At 52.2% G+C, this 19,998-nt stretch overlaps 1 protein-coding gene across 1 annotated transcript; it reads right to left on the bottom strand.

The window, feature by feature from the left end:
- Positions 1-707: 707 nt before the first annotated feature.
- On the bottom strand, positions 708-6,257 carry LOC147647421 (homeobox protein otx5-like). The gene is made up of 3 exons (XM_086872007.1): positions 6,176-6,257; positions 4,747-4,898; positions 708-1,789 (listed from the first exon to the last, which is right to left on the bottom strand). The coding sequence occupies exons 1-3, from the start codon at positions 6,255-6,257 to the stop codon at positions 1,280-1,282; spliced, it is 744 nt and encodes a 247-aa protein (XP_086728133.1). The 3' UTR covers positions 708-1,279.
- Positions 6,258-19,998: the final 13,741 nt, after the last annotated feature.

Raw genomic sequence — 19,998 nt, 5'->3', positions numbered from 1 at the left:
TAATTAATTATCCGCACCCCCGGAACTGTCCGTGTCCCAGGAATTGTCCGTGGTCCCGGGATTTAATTATCTCTGTAATTAATTATCGGCCCCCCGGGAATTATCCGCGCGCCCCGGAAATTGTCCGTGGTACCGGGGATTAATTATCGGCCCCCCGGTAATTAATTATCCGCACCCCCGGAATTGTCCGTGGTCCCGGGGATTAATTATCCACGTCCCGGTAATTAATTATCCGTGTCCCGGGAATTATCGGCCCCCCGGTAATTAATTATCAGCCCCCCGGTAATTAATTATCCGCGCTCCGGGAATTGTCCGTGGTCCCGGGGATTAATTATCGGCCCCCCGGTAATTAATTATCCGCACCCCCGGAATTATCCGTGTCCCAGGAATTGTCCGTGGTCCCGGTAATTAATTATCCGCACCCCCGGGATTTAATTATCCGCGCTCCGGTAATGAATTGTCCGCGTTCCTGGGAATTAATTATCCGCGTTCCTGGGGATTAATTGTCCATGGTCCCGGGAATTGCCCGTGGTCCCGGTAATTAATTATCAGCCCCCCGGTAATGAATTGTCGGTGGTCCCGGGAATTGTCCGTGTTCCCGGGGATTGTCGGTGCTCCCCGGAATTCTCGGTGTTCCCGGGAATTGTCGGTAGTCCCGGTAATTAATTATCGGCCCCCCGGTAATGAATTGTCGGCGTTCCCGGGGATTCTCGGTGTTCCCGGGGATTCTCGGTGTTATTCCCGGGAATTCTCGGTGTTATTCCCGGGGATTCTCGGTGTTATTCCCGGGAATTCTCGGTGTTATTCCCGGGGATTCTCGGTATTCCCGGGAATTGTCGGTGTTATTCCCGGGGATTCTCGGTATTCCCGGGGATTCTCGGTGTTATTCCCGGGGATTCTCGGTGTTATTCCCGGGCATTCTCGGCGCTCCCGGGGATTCTCGGTGTTATTCCCGGGGATTCTCGGTATTCCCGGGGATTCTCGGTGTTATTCCCGGGGATTCTCGGTGTTATTCCCGGGGATTCTGGGCGCTCCCGGGGATTCCCGGTGTTATTCCCGGGAATTCTCGGTGTTATTCCCGGGGATTCTCGGTGTTATTCCCGGGGATTCTCGGTGTTATTCCCGGGGATTCTCGGTGTTATTCCCGGGGATTCTCGGTGTTATTCCCGGGGATTCTGGGCGCTCCCGGGGATTCCCGGTGTTATTCCCGGGGATTCTCGGTATTCCCGGGGATTCTCCGCCCCTCCCGGGGATCCTCCGCCCCTCCCGGAGCTCCCCCCTACAACACCTGGAACTTCCAGGTGCTCTGCTCCCTGTACTCCAGGCAATCGGCGCCGCCCAGGTTCCCCTTCCAGGCGCCGCCCGGCTCCTTCAGCTCCAGGCAATCGCCGGCGCCCCCGAAGCCCAGCCCGGGGGTCCCCCCGAAAGCCGCGGGGGGTCCCAGGGGGCTGAGCCCGCCCACCTGGGGGGGCGCCAGGGGGGACAGGTAGGGGTCGAGCCCCCCGAAATAGGCGGGGTAGCTCTGGCCGAAGCCCCCCGAGCCCCCGAAGCCGCGGAAGGCGGCGGGGTCGGGCAGGGGGGAGAGGGCGGCGGGGCTCCAGATGGAGACGGGGGGGGCGCTGGGGGGGCCGGGGGGGGCGGGGGGAGGGGTGAAGGGGAGCGGGGGGGGTTCCGGGGGGGGGTCTCGGGGGGGGGAGCTCTTCTTTTTGGGGGGCGGGCGCGGTTTGGGGGGGCCCGAGCCCTGGGCTTGCTGCTGGCGGCACTTGGCGCGGCGGTTCTTGAACCACACCTGGCGGGGGAGGGGGGGACACGGGGGGAAACTGAGGCACGGGGGGAAACTGAGGCACGGGGGGACACGGGAGGACACGGGGAAACTGAGGCACGGGGGGACACGGGGAAACTGAGGCACGGGGGAAACTGAGGCACGGGGGGACACGGGGAAACTGAGGCACGGGGGGAAACTGAGGCACGGGGAGGAAACTGAGGCACGGGGGGACACGGGGAAACTGAGGCACGGGGTTGAAACTGAGGCACGGGGGGGACACGGGGAAACTGAGGCATGGGGGGAAACTGAGGCACGGGGGAAACTGAGGCACGGGGGGACACGGGGAAACTGAGGCATGGGGGGAAACTGAGGCACGGGGGGACACGGGGGAGAAACTGAGGCACGGGGGGGAAACTGAGGCACGGGGGGACACGGGGGAGAAACTGAGGCACGGGGTTGAAACTGAGGCACGGGGGGGACACGGGGAAACTGAGGCATGGGGGGAAACTGAGGCACGGGGGGACACGGGGGAGAAACTGAGGCACGGGGGGGAAACTGAGGCACGGGGGGGAAACTGAGGCACGGGGGGAAACTGAGGCACGGGGGGAAACTGAGGCACGGGGGGACACGGGGAAACTGAGGCATGGGGGGAAACTGAGGCACGGGGGGACACGGGGGAGAAACTGAGGCACGGGGGGAAACTGAGGCACGGGGGGGAAACTGAGGCACGGGGGGGACACGGGGGGACACGGGGAAACTGAGGCACGGGGAGAAACTGAGGCACCGGGGGGAACTGAGGCACGGGGGGGACACGGGGAAACTGAGGCACGGGGGGACAAAGGGACATGGGGACACGCGGCCATAACGAGCCCCGCCCCCCCCTCCCGTGTCCCCACCTGGGACTCACCTGCTCCCCCCGCGGCCCCCAGGTGACCCCACCTTCCTGTCCCCCGTGTCCCCACCCGTGTCCCCAGTGTCCCCACAGGTGTCCCCAGTGTCCCCACAGGTGTGCCCAGGTGTCCCCAGAGCTGTCCCAGGTGTCCCCAGAGCTGTCCCAGGTGTCCCCTCAGGTGTCCCCCATGTCCCAGGTGTCCACACAGGTGTCCCCACAGGTGTCCCCAGTGTCCCCAGAGGTGTCCTAGGTGTGCCAAATGTCCCCAATGTCCCCACTGTCCCAGGTGTCCCCTCAGGTGTCCCCTCAGGTGTCCCCTCAGGTGTCTCCAATGTCCCCAATGTCCCAGGTGTCCCCACAGGTGTCCCCACAGGTGTCCCCAGAGGTGTCCCAGGTGTCCCCAGGTGTCCCAGGTATCCCAGGTGTCCCCAGTGTCCCCAGTGTCCCCAATGTCCCCAGTGTCCCCAGTGTCCCCAATGTCCCCAATGTCCCCAATGTCCCCAGTGTCCCCAGGTGTCCCCAGGTGTCCCCAGTGTCCCCAGTGTCCCCAGTGTCCCCAATGTCCCCAGTGTCCCCAGTGTCCCCAGGTGTCCCCAGTGTCCCCAATGTCCCCAATGTCCCCAGTGTCCCAATGTCCCCAGTGTCCCCAGGTGTCCCCAGGTGTCCCCAGGTGTCCCCAGTGTCCCCAGTGTCCCCAGTGTCCCCAATGTCCCCAATGTCCCCAGTGTCCCCAGGTGTCCCCAGGTGTCCCCAGTGTCCCCAATGTCCCCAATGTCCCCAGTGTCCCCAGTGTCCCCCCAGGTGTCCCCAGGTGTCCCCAGTGTCCCCAGTGTCCCCAGTGTCCCCAGTGTCCCCAATGTCCCCAGTGTCCCCAATGTCCCCAATGTCCCCAGGTGTCCCCAGTGTCCCCAATGTCCCCAGTGTCCCCAGTGTCCCCAGGTGTCCCCAGGTGTCCCAAGTGTCCCCAGGTGTCCCCAGGTGTCCCTCACCTGCACGCGGGACTCGGGCAGGTTGATTTTCAGCGCCACCTCCTCTCTCATGAAGATGTCCGGGTACCGTGTCCCCAGTGTCCCCAGGTGTCCCCAGTGTCCCCAATGTCCCCAATGTCCCCAATGTCCCCAATGTCCCCAATGTCCCCAGTGTCCCCAGTGTCCCCAATGTCCCCAGTGTCCCCAGTGTCCCCAATGTCCCCAGTGTCCCCAGTGTCCCCAGGTGTCCCCAATGTCCCCAGTGTCCCCAGTGTCCCCAATGTCCCCAGTGTCCCCAATGTCCCCAGTGTCCCCAGGTGTCCCTCACCTGCACGCGGGACTCGGGCAGGTTGATTTTCAGCGCCACCTCCTCTCTCATGAAGATGTCCGGGTACCGTGTCCCCAATGTCCCCAATGTCCCCAGTGTCCCCAGTGTCCCCAGGTGTCCCCAGGTGTCCCTCACCTGCACGCGGGACTCGGGCAGGTTGATTTTCAGCGCCACCTCCTCTCTCATGAAGATGTCCGGGTACCGTGTCCCCAATGTCCCCAATGTCCCCAATGTCCCCAATGTCCCCAGTGTCCCCAGGTGTCCCCAGGTGTCCCCAGGTGTCCCCAGGTGTCCCTCACCTGCACGCGGGACTCGGGCAGGTTGATTTTCAGCGCCACCTCCTCTCTCATGAAGATGTCCGGGTACCGTGTCCCCAATGTCCCCAATGTCCCCAATGTCCCCAGTGTCCCCAGGTGTCCCCAGTGTCCCCAGTGTCCCCAGGTGTCCCTCACCTGCATGCGGGACTCGGGCAGGTTGATTTTCAGCGCCACCTCCTCTCTCATGAAGATGTCCGGGTACCGTGTCCCCAATGTCCCCAATGTCCCCAGGTGTCCCCAGTGTCCCCAATGTCCCCAATGTCCCCAGTGTCCCCAGGTGTCCCTCACCTGCACGCGGGACTCGGGCAGGTTGATTTTCAGCGCCACCTCCTCTCTCATGAAGATGTCCGGGTACCGTGTCCCCAGTGTCCCCAGTGTCCCCAGTGTCCCCAGTGTCCCCAGTGTCTCCAGTGTCCCCAGTGTCCCCAGTGTCCCCAGTGTCCCCAGTGTCCCCAGTGTCCCCAGGTGTCCCTCACCTGCACGCGGGACTCGGGCAGGTTGATTTTCAGCGCCACCTCCTCTCTCATGAAGATGTCCGGGTACCGCGTTTTGGCGAACAGCGCCTCCAGCACGTCCAGCTGGGCCCGGGTGAAGGTGGTGCGCTCCCGCCGCTGCTTGCGGGGGGTCCCTGCGGAGACCCCCGGGACCCCCGGCCGTGAGGAGAGACCCCCGGGACCCCCGGGAGTGGGGAGGGACCCCCGGGACCCCCGGGAGTGGGGAGAGACCCCCGGGACCCCCGGGATTTGGGGAGGGACCCCTCGAGTGGGGAGGGACCCCCGGAGTTTGGGGAGGGACATCCGGGACCCCCGGGAGTGGGGAGGGACCCCCGCGTTGAGCAGGGACCCCCGGGACCCCCGGGAGTGTGGAGGGACCCCCGGGAGTGGGGAGGGACCCTCGGGACCCCCGGGAGTGGGGAGGGACCCCCGGGACCCCCGGGATTTGGGGAGGGACCCCCGGGACCCCCGGGAGTGGGGAGGGACCCCCGCGTTGAGCAGGGACCCCCGGGACCCCCGGGAGTGTGGAGGGACCCCCGGGAGTGGGGAGGGACCCTCGGGACCCCCGGGAGTGTGGAGGGACCCCCGGGACCCCCGGGATTTGGGGAGGGACCCTCGGGACCCCCGGGATTTGGGGAGGGACCCCCGGGACCCCCTGGAGTGGGGAGGGACTCTCGGGACCCCCGGGAATGGGGAGAGACCCCCGGGATTTGGGGAGAGACCCCCGGGATTTGGGGAGGGGCCCCCGGGATTTGGGGTACCCCACGGGGGAGTCCCTCCGCCCCCCGTCCCCCCGGTTTTGGGGTCCCCGGGGTCCCCCGTCCCCCCGGTTTTGGGGTACCCCATGCCCCCGTCCCCCCGGTTTCGGGGTCCCCCATCCCCCCGTCCCCCCCGTTTCGGGGTCCCCCATCCCCCGGTTTCAGGGTCCCCCCGGTTTTGGGGTCCCCCATCCCCCCGGTTTTGGGGTCCCCTCTGCCCCCCGTCCCCCCGGTTTCGGGCTCCCCCCCGGTGTTGGGGTACCCCATCCCCCCGTCCCCCCGGTTTTGGGGTCCCCCATCCCCCCGTCCCCCCGGTTTCGGGGTCCCCCCGGTTTTGGGGTACCCCACCCCCGTCCCCCCGGTTTCGGGCTCCCCCCCGGTTTTGGGGTCCCCCCGGTTTCGGGGTCCCCCCGGTTTTGGGGTCCCCCATCCCCCCGTCCCCCCGGTTTTGGGGTCCCCCATCCCCCCGTCCCCCCGCTTTCGGGGTCCCCCCGGTTTTGGGGTCCCCCATCCCCCCGTCCCCCCGCTTTCGGGGTCCCCCCGGTTTTGGGGTCCCCCATCCCCCCGTCCCCCCGGTTTCGGGGTCCCCCCGGTTTCGGGGTCCCCCATCCCCCCGTCCCCCCGGTTTCGGGGTCCCCCCGGTTTCGGGGTACCCGGGTACCCCACGGGCGGGGGCAGCAGCTCCAGGCCCAGCCCGCTGACTCCGTAGTGCGGCTGCTTCAGGTACGACATCATGGCCGGGGGCTGCGGGGACACGGGGACACCGAGGGGACACCGTGGGGACACCGCGGGGACAGCGGGGACAGAGGGGACACCGTGGGGACACCGTGGGGACACCGTGGGGACACCGCGGGGACACCGATGGCACCGGGGGGCTGCGGGGACACGGGGACAGAGGGGACACCGTGGGGACACCGCGGGGACACCGATGGCACCCGGGGGGCTGCGGGGACACGGGGGGACAGAGATGGCACCGGGGGGACAGCGATGGCACCCGGGGGGCTGCGGGAACACGGGGACACCGATGGCACCGGGGGGACACCGCGGGGACAGCGATGGCACCGGGGGGACAGCGATGGCACCGGGGGGACACCGCGGGGACACGGGGACAGCGATGGCACCGGGGGGACAGCGATGGCACCCGGGGGGACACCGCGGGGACACCGATGGCACCCGGGGGGCTGCGGGGACACGGGGACAGCGATGGCACCGGGGGGACAGCGATGGCACCGGGGGGACAGCGATGGCACCGGGGGGCTGCGGGGACACGGGGACACCGCGGGGACAGCGATGGCACCGGCGGGACACCGATGGCACCGCGGGGACAGGGGGGGACAGCGCGGGGACAGCGTGGGGACAGCTCGGGGACAGAGATGGCACCGGGGGGACAGCGATGGCACCGGGGGGACAGTGCGGGGACAGCTCGGGGACAGCGATGGCACCGGGGCGACACTGAGCTGTCCCTGTCAACCCCCAGAGCCGCGTGTCCCCCGGTGTCCCCACGCTGTCCCCACCAGTGTCCCCCCAGTGTCCCCCCGGTGTCCCCCAGTGTTCCCAAGCCCCCCGGTGTCCCCTGGAGCCCCCCCCGGTGTCCCCAAACCCCTCGATGTCCCCCTCAGTGTCCCCCCGGTGTCCCCAAGCCCCCCCGGCACACCTGGCTGCCACCCCCGCCGTGTCCCTGTGTCCCCCACGGTCCCCGGTGACAGAGGGACAGGGTGGCACCGGCACGGCCTTGGGGACAGCCCGGGGGACAGGGCCACCCCTGCCAGGGGACATCGCCCCGGGGCTGGCCACCGTGTCCCCATCGCGTCCCCACCCGCCAGCTGCTGCCACCCGGGATGTCCCCAGGGCTGCGGTGGCCCTGTCCCCACCCCGGGATGTCCCCAGGGCTGTGGTGGCCCTGTCCCCACCCCGGGATGTCCCCAGGGCTGTGGTGGCCCTGTCCCCGTGTCCCCAGGGCTGCGGTGGCCCTGTCCCCACCCCGGGATGTCCCCAGGGTCGCGGTGGCCCTGTCCCCGTGTCCCCAGGGTCGCGGTGGCCCTGTCCCCACCCCGGGATGTCCCCAGGGCTGCGGTGGCCCTGTCCCCGTGTCCCCAGGGCTGCGGTGGCCCTGTCCCCACCCCGGGATGTCCCCAGGGCTGCGGTGGCCCTGTCCCCACCCCGGGATGTCCCCAGGGCTGCGGTGGCCCTGTCCCCACCCCGGGATGTCCCCAGGGTCGCGGTGGCCCTGTCCCCGTGTCCCCAGGGTCGCGGTGACCCCCCCAGCCGCCCCCGCCCGGCCGTACCTGCCCTGGTGACACGGAGCCAGCGGTGCTGGGGACAGGGGACAGCGGTGCTGGGGACAGGAGCGGTGTTGGGGACAGGGGACACGGGACAGGGGACAGGGGACAGGGGACAGGGGACAGGGGACAGGGGACAGCGGTGTTGGGGACAGGGACAGGGGACAGCGGCGGTGGCAGCAGGGGACAGGGGTGTTGGGGACAGGGACAGGGGACAGCGGCGGTGGCAGCAGGGGACAGGGGACAGGGACAGGGGACAGCGGCGGTGGCAGCAGGGGACAGGGGTGTTGGGGACAGGGACAGGGGACAGCGGCGGTGGCAGCAGGGGACAGGGACAGGGGACAGGGGACAGCGGCGGTGGCAGCAGGGGACAGGGGACAGGGGACAGCGGCGGTGGCAGCAGGGGACAGGGACAGGGGACAGGGGACAGCGGCGGTGGCAGCAGGGGACAGGGGACAGGGGACAGCGGCGGTGGCAGCAGGGGACAGGGGTGTTGGGGACAGGGGACAGCGGCGGTGGCAGCAGGGGACAGGGGACAGGGACAGGGGACAGCGGCGGTGGCAGCAGGGGACAGGGGACAGGGACAGGGGACAGCGGCGGTGGCAGCAGGGGACAGGGGTGTTGGGGACAGGGGACAGCGGCGGTGGCAGCAGGGGACAGGGGACAGGGACAGGGGACAGCGGCGGTGGCAGCAGGGGACAGGGGACAGGGGACAGGGGACAGCGGCGGTGGCAGCAGGGGACAGGGGACAGGGACAGGGGACAGCGGCAGTGGCAGCAGGGGAGGCACCCCCGGCGCGGGGGGAGCCTTAAGTAGCACCCGCGTGATGTCACCCCCTAATCCGGGGGGACAAAGGTGACATTGGCCAGGGACCGCTAATCCCGAGCGCGCCAATTAACGGGGGGGACACGGGGGGGACATGAGGGGACAATGGGGGGGACACGGGGGGGACATGAGGGGACAATGGGGGGGACACGGGGGGGACATGGGGGGACAATGGGGGGGACCGGGGGGGACATGAGGGACAATGGGGGGGACATGGGGGGACAGTGGGGGGGGACACCGGGGGGTGACATGGGGGGACAATGGGGGTGACACGGGGGTGACAATGAGGGACAATGGGGGTGACAATGGGGAGACACGGGGGTGACACGGGGGGGACACGGGGTTGACAATGGGGGTGACAATGAGGGTGACACGGAGGGGGACACGGGGGGACACGGGGGGGACACGGGGGTGACAATGGGGATACGGGGGTGACACGGGGGGGACACGGGGGTGACACGGGGGGACACGGGGGGACACGGGAGGGACACGGGGGTGACACGGGGGTGACACGGGGGTGACACGGGGGTGACACGGGGGTGACACGGGGGGGACACGGTGGGGACACGGGGGTGACACGGGGGGGACACGGGGGGGACACGCGGGTGACACGGGGGGGACACGGTGGGGACACGGGGAGACATGGGGGGGACACGGGGGTGACAATGAGGGTGACACGGGGGGGACACGGGGGTGACAATGGGGACACGGGGGTGACACGGGGGGGACACGGTGGGGACACGGGGGGACACGGGGGGGACAATGAGGGTGACACGGGGGTGACAATGGGGGTGACACGGGGGTGACACGGGGGGGACACGGGGGTGACACGGGGGGACATGGGGGTGACACGGGGGTGACAATGGGGGTGACACGGGGGGGACACGGGGGTGACAATGGGGGTGACACGGGGGTGACGCGGGGGTGACAATGGGGACACGGGGGTGACACGGGGGTGACGCGGCCGCGGCTCCCGGGGGACACTGGGGGGTCCCGAGTCGCGCTGTCCCCTCGCGGGTGGGGGAGGGGAGGGGAGGGGACACTAATCCCGGGCCAGCTGCCACGTCTGGGCCGCGGGGACACGCGGGGACACCGGGGGGACAGCGGGGGGGGACACGGGGGGGACACAATGAGGGGACAGCGGGGGGACAATGAGGGGACACCGGGGGGACAATGAGGGGACAGCGGGGGGACACCGGGGGGGACACGGGGGGGACAATGAGGGGACAATGAGGGGACACCGGGGGGACAGCGGGGGGACACGGGGGGGACAATGAGGGGACAGCGGGGGGACACCGGGGGGACAGCGGGGGGGGACACGGGGGGGACAATGAGGGGACAATGAGGGGACACCGGGGGGACAATGAGGGGACAATGAGGGGACACCGGGGGGACAATGAGGGGACAATGAGGGGACACCGGGGGGACAGCGGGGGGACACGGGGGGGACAATGAGGGGACAGCGGGGGGGACAATGGGGGGACACCGGGGATGGCACCGGGGGGACACGGGGGGGGACAATGAGGGGACACCGGGGGGGACAATGGGGGGACACCGGGGGGACACCGGGGATGGCACCGGGGGGACAATGGCAGGACACGGAGGGGACAATGACTGTGACACGAGGGGGGAAAATGGGGGGACACGGGGGGTGGCACCGGGGGGGACACGGGGGGGCACAAAGGGACATGGAGGGGACAATGGGGGACACGGGGGGGACACGGGGGGGACACCAAGGGACAATGGGGGACACGGGGGGGACACGGGGGGGACACCAAGGGACAAGGGAGGGACAATGGGGGGGGGGACACGGGTGGTGGCACCGGGGGGACACGGGGGGACACCAAGGGACATGCAGGGGACAATGGGGAGACATGGAGGGGACACCGGGGGGACACGGGGGTGACAATGGGGGGTGACAATGGGGGGTGACAATGGCCAAAATCTCATTAATTATGGGGAAAAATTGATTATTTGTGCTCAAATCTCATTAATTAATAAGAAAAAATTGATTATTTGTGCTCAAATCTAATTAATTAATGAAGAAAATTTGATTATTTGTGGCAAAATCTCATTAATTAATAAGGAAAAATTGATTATTTGTGCTCAAACCTCATTAATTATGGGGAAAAATTGATTATTTGTGGCAAAACCTCATTAATTAAAGAGGAAAAATTGATTATTTGCGTTAAAATCTCATTAATTAATGAGGAAAAATTGATTATTTGTGCTCAAATCTCATTAATTAATGAGGAAAAATTGATTATTTGTGCTCAAATCTCATTAATTAATGAGGAAAAATTGATTATTTGTGTTAAAATCTCATTAATTAATAAGGAAAAATTGATTATTTGTGCTCAAATCTCATTAATTATGGGGAAAAATTGATTATTTGTGCTCAAATCTCATTAATTAATAAGGAAAAATTGATTATTTGTGCTCAAATCTCATTAATTAATGAGGAAAAATTGATTATTTATGCTAAAATCTCATTAATTAGCATGGAAAAATTGATTATTTGTGCTCTAATCTCATTAATTAATGAGGAAAAATTGATTATTTGTGCCAAAAATTCATTAATTAATGAGGAAAAATTGATTATTTGTGGCAAAACCTCATTAATTAAAGAGGAAAAATTGATTATTTGCGTTAAAATCTCATTAATTAATGAGGAAAAATTGATTATTTGTGCTCAAATCTCATTAATTATGGGGGAAAATTGATTATTTGTGCTCAAATCTCATTAATTATGGGGAAAAATTGATTATTTGTGCCAAAATCTCATTAATTAATGAGGAAAAATTGATTATTTGTGCTCAAACCTCACTAATTAGCTTTTGAAATCCGGAATTTGTTATCAAAATGGGGAATTTGTTATCAAAAATGGGGAATTTGATATCAAAAATGGGGATTTTGATATCAAAAATGGGGAATTTGATATCAAAAATGGGGAATTTATTATTAAAAATGGGACTTTGATATCAAAAATGGGGAATTTGATATCAAAAATCAGGAATTTGATATCAAAAATGGGGAATTTGTTATTAAAAATGGGAATTTGATATAAAAAATCGGGACTTTGATATCAAAAATCGGGAATTTGATATCAAAAATCGGAATTTTGTTATCAAAATCTTAATTTTGATATCAAAAATGGGGATTTTGATATCAAAAACCGGGAATTTTTTATCCAAATGGGGATTTTGATATCAAAAATCGGGAATTTGTTATCAAAAATCAGGAATTTGATATCAAAAATGGGGAATTTGATATCAAATATTGGGAATTTGTTATTAAAAATGGGAATTTGATATAAAAAATCGTGAATTTGATATCAAAAATCGGAATTTTGTTATCAAAATCTGAATTTTGATATCAAAAATGGGGAATTTGATATCAAAAATGGGGATTTTGATATCAAAAATGGGGATTTTGATATCAAAAACCGGGAATTTTTTATCCAAATGGGGAATTTGATATCAAAAATCGGGAATTTGTTATCAAAAATCAGGAATTTGATATCAAAAATGGGGAATTTGATATCAAATATTGGGAATTTGTTATTAAAAATGGGAATTTGATATAAAAAATCGTGAATTTGATATCAAAAATCGGAATTTTGTTATCAAAATCTTAATTTTGATATCAAAAATGGGGATTTTGATATCAAAAACCGGGAATTTTTTATCCAAATGGGGATTTTGATATCAAAAATCGGGAATTTGTTATCAAAAATCAGGAATTTGATATCAAAAATGGGGAATTTGATATCAAATATTGGGAATTTGTTATTAAAAATGGGAATTTGATATAAAAAATCGTGAATTTGATATCAAAAATCGGAATTTTGTTATCAAAATCTGAATTTTGATATCAAAAATGGGGAATTTGATATCAAAAATGGGGATTTTGATATCAAAAATCAGGAATTTGATATCAAAAATGGGGAATTTGTTATTAAAAATGGGAATTTGATATAAAAAATCGGGACTTTGATATCAAAAATCGGGAATTTGATATCAAAAATCGGAATTTTGTTATCAAAATCTTAATTTTGATATCAAAAATGGGGATTTTGATATCAAAAACCGGGAATTTTTTATCCAAATGGGGATTTTGATATCAAAAATCGGGAATTTGTTATCAAAAATCAGGAATTTGATATCAAAAATGGGGAATTTGATATCAAATATTGGGAATTTGTTATTAAAAATGGGAATTTGATATAAAAAATCGTGAATTTGATATCAAAAATCGGAATTTTGTTATCAAAATCTGAATTTTGATATCAAAAATGGGGAATTTGATATCAAAAATGGGGATTTTGATATCAAAAATGGGGATTTTGATATCAAAAACCGGGAATTTTTTATCCAAATGGGGAATTTGATATCAAAAATCGGGAATTTGTTATCAAAAATCAGGAATTTGATATCAAAAATGGGGAATTTGATATCAAATATTGGGAATTTGTTATTAAAAATGGGAATTTGATATAAAAAATCGTGAATTTGATATCAAAAATCGGAATTTTGTTATCAAAATCTTAATTTTGATATCAAAAATGGGGATTTTGATATCAAAAACCGGGAATTTTTTATCCAAATGGGGATTTTGATATCAAAAATCGGGAATTTGTTATCAAAAATCAGGAATTTGATATCAAAAATGGGGAATTTGATATCAAATATTGGGAATTTGTTATTAAAAATGGGAATTTGATATAAAAAATCGTGAATTTGATATCAAAAATCGGAATTTTGTTATCAAAATCTGAATTTTGATATCAAAAATGGGGAATTTGATATCAAAAATGGGGATTTTGATATCAAAAATGGGGATTTTGATATCAAAAACCGGGAATTTTTTATCCAAATGGGGAATTTGATATCAAAAATCGGGAATTTGTTATCAAAAATCAGGAATTTGATATCAAAAATGGGGAATTTGATATCAAATATTGGGAATTTGTTATTAAAAATGGGAATTTGATATAAAAAATCGTGAATTTGATATCAAAAATCGGAATTTTGTTATCAAAATCTGAATTTTGATATCAAAAATGGGGAATTTGATATCAAAAATGGGGATTTTGATATCAAAAATGGGGATTTTGATATCAAAAACCGGGAATTTTTTATCCAAATGGGGAATTTGATATCAAAAATCGGGAATTTGTTATCAAAAATCAGGAATTTGATATCAAATATTGGGAATTTGTTATTAAAAATGGGAATTTGATATAAAAAATCGTGAATTTGATATCAAAAATCGGAATTTTGTTATCAAAAAATGAATTTTGATATCAAAAATGGGGAATTTGATATTAAAAATGGGAATTTGTTATCAAAAATCGGGAATTTGATATTAAAAATCGGGTTTTTTTTATCAAAATCATAATTTTGTTATTAAAAATCGGGAAATTTATATAAAAAACCTGAATTTATTATAAAAAATGGGGAATTTTTTATCAAAAATTGGGATTTTGTTATCAAAATCGGGAATTTTTGATCAAAAACGCGGAATTTGTTATTAAAAATGGGAATTTGTTGTTAAAAATTGGGAATTTTTTATTAAAATTGGGATTCTGTTATCAAAAATCTTAAATTTGATATCAAAAATGGGGAATTTGTTATCAAAAATCGGGAATTTGTTATCAAAAATGGGAATTTTGATATCAAAATCCCTCTCAAGTGGGGAAAAATCGGATTTTTTTATCAAAATTATTCAATTTTTGGATAAAATTCGGGAAAATCCCATGGAAAATCCTCTCATTGTTGAAAAATCCCGGTTTTTATATCAAATAATTGGATTTTGATATCAAAAACCGGGAATTTGTTATCAAAGTGGAGAATTTGTTATCAAAAATCTTAAATTTGTTATTAAAAATGGGAATTTTTTTATCAAAAATCGGGAAATTGTGATAAAAAATGGGGAATTTTTTATCAAAAATCGGGAATTTGTGATAAAAAATGGGGAATTTTTTATCAAAATCGGGAATTTGTTATAAAAAACCTTAAATTTTATATCAAAAATCGGGATTTTTTTATCAAAAATGGGAATTTTGATATCAAAATCCCTCTCAAGTGGGGAAAAATCGGATTTTTATATCAAAATAATTTAATTTTTTGGATAAAACCCGGGAAAATCCCATGGAAAATCCTCTCGTTGTTGAAAAATCCCGGTTTTTATATCAAATAATTGGATTTTGATATCAAAACCCGGGAATTTGTTATCAAAGTGGAGAATATGTTATCAAAAATCTTAAATTTGTTATTAAAAATGGGAATTTTTTAATCAAAAATGGGAATTTGTGATAAAAAATGGGGAATTTTTTACCAAAATCGGGAATTTGTTATCAAAAACCTTAAATTTGATATCAAAAATCGGAATTTTTTATCAAAAATCGGGATTTTTTTATCAAAATCCCTCTCAAATGGGGAAAAATCGGATTTTTATATCAAAATAATTTAATTTTTTGGATAAAACCCGGGAAAATCCCATGGAAAATCCTCTCGTTGTTGAAAAATCCCGGTTTTTATATCAAATAATTGGATTTTGATATCAAAACCCGGGAATTTGTTATCAAAATGGAGAATTTGTTATCAAAAATCTTAAATTTGTTATTAAAAATGGGAATTTTTTTATCAAAAATCGGGAATTTGTGATAAAAATGGGAATTTTTTAATCAAAAATCGGGAATTTGTGATAAAAAATGGGGAATTTTTTATCAAAATCGGGAATTTGTGATAAAAAATGGGATTTTTTTTTACCAAAATCGGGAATTTGTTATCAAAACCCTTAAATTTGATATCAAAAATCGGATTTTTTTATCAAAAATCGGAATTTTTTAATCAAAACCCGGGAATTCTTTATCAAAATCTCTCTCAAGTGGGGAAAAATCGGATTTTTATATCAAAATTATTCAATTTTTGGGATAAAATTCGGGAAAATTCCATGGAAAATCCTCTCGTTGTTGAAAAATCCCGGGTTTTATATCAAATAATTGGATTTTGATATCAAAAGCCGGGAATTTGTTATCAAAGTGGAGAATTTGTTATCAAAAATCTTAGATTTGTTATTAAAAATGGGAATTTGTTATCAAAAATCGAGAATTTGATATTAAAAATGGGAATTTGTTATCAAAAATCGAGAATTTGATATTAAAAATGGGAATTTGTTATCAAAAATGGGAATTTGTGATAAAAAATGGGGAATTTTTTACCAAAATCGGGAATTTGTTATCAAAACCCTTAAATTTGATATCAAAAATCGGGATTTTTTTATCAAAAATCGGGATTTTTAATCAAAAATCGGGATTTTTTTATCAAAACCCGGGAATTCTTTATCAAAATCCCTCCCAAGTGGGCAAAAATTGGATTTTTATATCAAAATAATTTAATTTTTTGGATAAAACCCGGGAAAATCCCATGGAAAATCCTCTCGTTGTTGAAAAATCCCGGTTTTTATATCAAATAATTGGATTTTGATATCAAACCCCTCCCCCAGCCGCTGGATTTTCCCGCCCCTCCCCCCCCGCCCCTCCCCCCCCTTTTCCCGGGGGCTGGGGTGGCCGCCCCTCCCCCACCCTAATCCCGATTATCGGGATAAATTTATCCCGGGATGTCAGGAGCGCCCGAAAATCCGGGATAATCCCCGGGGCCGCCCCGCCCCCACCCAGCCACCGAAATTGGGGTGGGAAACGGGAAATTGGGGAATTGTCAACGAAATTTGGGGTGGAAAGAGAGAAATTGGGGAATTCCCAAAGAAATTTGGGGTGCGAAACGGGAATTTGGGGAATTATCCCCAAAATTGGGGTGGGAAACGGGAAATTGGGGAATTCTCCCCAAAATTGGGGTGGGAAACGGGAATTTGAGGAATTATCTCCAAAATTGGGGATGGAAAACGGGAATTTGGGGAATTCCCAAGGAAATTGGGATGGAAAACGGGAATTTGGGGAATTCTCCCCAAAATTTGGAATGAAAAGTGGGAATTTGGGGAATTATCCCCAAAAATTGGGGTGGAAAACGGGAATTTGGGGAATTATCCCCAAAATTGGGGTGGGAAACGGGAATTTGGGGAATTATCCCCAAAATTTGGGGTGGAAAACGGGAATTTAGGGAATTATCCCCAAAATTTGGGGTGGAAAACGGGAATTTGGGGAATTCCCAATGAAATTTGGGATAAAAAGTGGGAATTTAGGGAATTATCCCCAAAATTGGGATGGGAAACGGGAATTTGGGGAATTCCCAAGGAAATTGGGGTGGAAAACGGGAATTTGGGGAATTCTCCCCAAAATTGGGGTGGGAAACGGGAATTTGGGGAATTCTCTATGAAATTTGGGATGGAAAACGGGAATTTGGGGAATTATCCCCAAAATTGGGATGGGAAACGGGAATTTGGGGAATTATCCCCAAAATTGGGGTGGGAAATGGGAATTTGGGGAATTATCCCCAAAATTGGGGTGGGAAACGGGAATTTGGGGAATTATCCCCAAAATTGGGGTGGGAAACGGGAATTTGGGGAATTATCCCCAAAATTGGGGATGGGAAACGGGAATTTGGGGAATTCCCAAGGAAATTCGGGATGGAAAACGGGAATTTGGGGAATTCTCCCCAAAATTGGGGATGGAAAACGGGAATTTGAGGAATTATCCCCAAAATTTGGGATAAAAAGAGAGAAATTGGGGAATTCTCGCAAAAAATTTGGGATGAAAAGAGAGAAATTGGGGAATTCCCAATGAAATTGGGATGGAAAATGGGAATTTGGGGAATTATCCCCAAAATTTGGGATGGAAAACGGGAATTTGGAGAATTCTCGCAAAAATTTGGGATAAAAAGAGAGAAATTGGGGAATTCCCAATGAAATTGGGGATGGAAAATGGGAATTTGGGGAATTCCCAACGAAATTTTGGGATAAAAAGTGGGAATTTGAGGAATTGCCCTCAAAAATTTGGGATAAAAAGTGGGAATTTGGGGAATTCCCAATGAAATTTGGGATGAAAAGTGGGAATTTGAGGCATTCTCCCCAAAATTTTGGGATAAAAAGAGAGAAATTGGGGAATTTCCAACAAAACTGGGGATGGAAAACGGGAATTTGGGGAATTGCCAACGAAATTTGGGATAAAAAGAGAGAAATTGGGGAATTCTCGCAAAAATTTGGGATAAAAAAGAGAGAAATTGGGGAATTCCCAACGAAATTTGGGATGGAAAATGGGAATTTGGGGAATTTCCAACAAAACTTGGGGATGGAAAACGGGAATTTGGGGAATTATCCCCAAAATTTGGGGATGGAAAACGGGAATTTGGGGAATTCCCAAGGAAATTGGGGTGGAAAACGGGAATTTGGGGAATTCCCAATGAAATTCGGGATAAAAAGTGGGAATTTGGGGAATTCTCCCCAAAATTGGGGTGGGAAACGGGAATTTGGGGAATTCTCCCCAAAATTGGGGATGGAAAACGGGAATTTGGGGAATTATCCCCAAAATTTGGGGTGGAAAACGGGAATTTGGGGAATTCCCAATGAAATTTGGGGTGGGAAACGGGAATTTGGGGAATTATCAACAAAATTGGGGTGGGAAACGGGAATTTGGGGAATTATCAACAAAATTTGGGTGGGAAACGGGAATTTGGGGAATTCCCAAGGAAATTTGGGGTGGAAAACGGGAATTTGGGGAATTCCCAAGGAAATTTGGGGATGGAAAACGGGAATTTGGGGAATTCCCAACGAAATTTGGGGTGGGAAACGGGAAATTGGGGAATTCCCAAGGAAATTTGGGGTGGGAAAGTGGGAAATTGGGGAATTCCCAACGAAATTTGGGATGGAAAACGGGAATTTGGGGAATTCCCAAGGAAATTTGGGGTGGGAAACGGGAATTTGGGGAATTATCCCCAAAATTTGGGATAAAAAGAGAGAAATCGGGGAATTCTCGCAAAAATTTGGGATGAAAAGAGAGAAATTGGGGAATTCCCAACGAAACTTGGGAAGGAAAACGGGAATTTGGGGAACTGCCAATGAAATTGGGGTGGAAAACGGGAATTTGATGAATTCCCCCCCAAAAACTCCGGAATCTTTGGGAATTTGGGGTGAATTTTGGGGAATTTGGGGAGAATTCTGGGAATTTTTGGTAATTTTGGGTGAATTTTGGGAATTTGGGGTGAATTTTTGGGAATTTGGGTGAATCTTTGGGAATTCTGGGAATTTGGGTGAATCTTTGGTAAATTTTGGGAATTTGGGGTGAATTTTTGGGAATTTGGGGTGAATTTTTGGGAATTGGGGGGGAATTTGGGGAGAATCTTTGGGAAATTCTGGGAATTTGGGGAGAATTTTGGGGAATTTGGGTGAATTTTGGGAATTTGGGGAGAATTTTGGGAATTTTTGGATATTTGGGGTGAATTTTTGGGAATTTGGGGTGAATTTGGGTGAATCTTTGGGAATTCCGGGAATTTGGGGTGAATTTTTGGGAATTTGGGGAGAATCTTTGGGAATTTGGGGAGAATTTGGGGAATTTTTGGGAACTTGGGAAGAATCTTTGGGAATTTGGGGTGAATTTTTGGGAATTTGGGGAGAATTTGGGGAGAATCTTTGGGGAATTTTGGGAATTTGGGTGAATTTTTGGGAATTTGGGTGAATCTTTGGGAATTTGGGGAGAATCTTTGGGAATTTGGGTGAATCTTTGGGAATTTTTGGGAATTTGGGGTGGATCTTCGGGAATTTGGGGTGAATTTTGGGGAATTTGTGGTGAATCTTCGGGAATTTGGGTGAATTTTTGGGAATTTGGGGTGGATCTTCGGGAATTTGGGGTGAATCTTCGGGAATTTGGGGTGAATTTTGTGGAATTTGGGTGAATCTTTGGGAATTTGGGTGAATCTTTGGGAATCTTTGGGAATTTGTGGTGAATCTTTGGGAATTTGGGGAGAATCTTTGGGAATTTGGGGAGAATCTTTGGGAATTTGGGTGAATCTTTGGGAATTTGGGTGAATCTTTGGGAATTTGGGGAGAATCTTTGGGAATTTGGGGAGAATCTTTGGGAATTTGGGGAGAATCTTTGGGAATTTGGGGTGAATTTTTGGGAATTTGGGGAGAATCTTTGGGAATTTGTGGTGAATCTTTGGGAATTTTGGGAATTTGGGGTGGATCTTTGGGAATTTGGGGTGAATCTTTGGGAATTTTGGGCTCAATCTCGGGAATTTTGGGCTTCCCCCGAAGGATCCGCGATGAATTCCAAAGGCAGCCGGAATTTCCGCGGGATTTCCTTTATTCCGACGGAGCCGGGGTGAGCCCCTCCCCCCCTCCCCCAAATTCCCACTTTTCCCCCCAAAACCACGCGTAGAAAACTGGGAATGGCCCCTCCCCCCCTCCCCTCCCCCAGC

This window comes from Cyanistes caeruleus, chromosome 38, assembly GCF_971803275.1.
Source record: "Cyanistes caeruleus chromosome 38, bCyaCae1.hap1.1, whole genome shotgun sequence".
Classification (NCBI taxonomy): Eukaryota; Metazoa; Chordata; class Aves; order Passeriformes; family Paridae; genus Cyanistes; species Cyanistes caeruleus.
The sequence above is the reverse complement of the archived record's forward strand: the minus strand, read 5'-3'. Positions and strand labels throughout refer to the sequence as shown.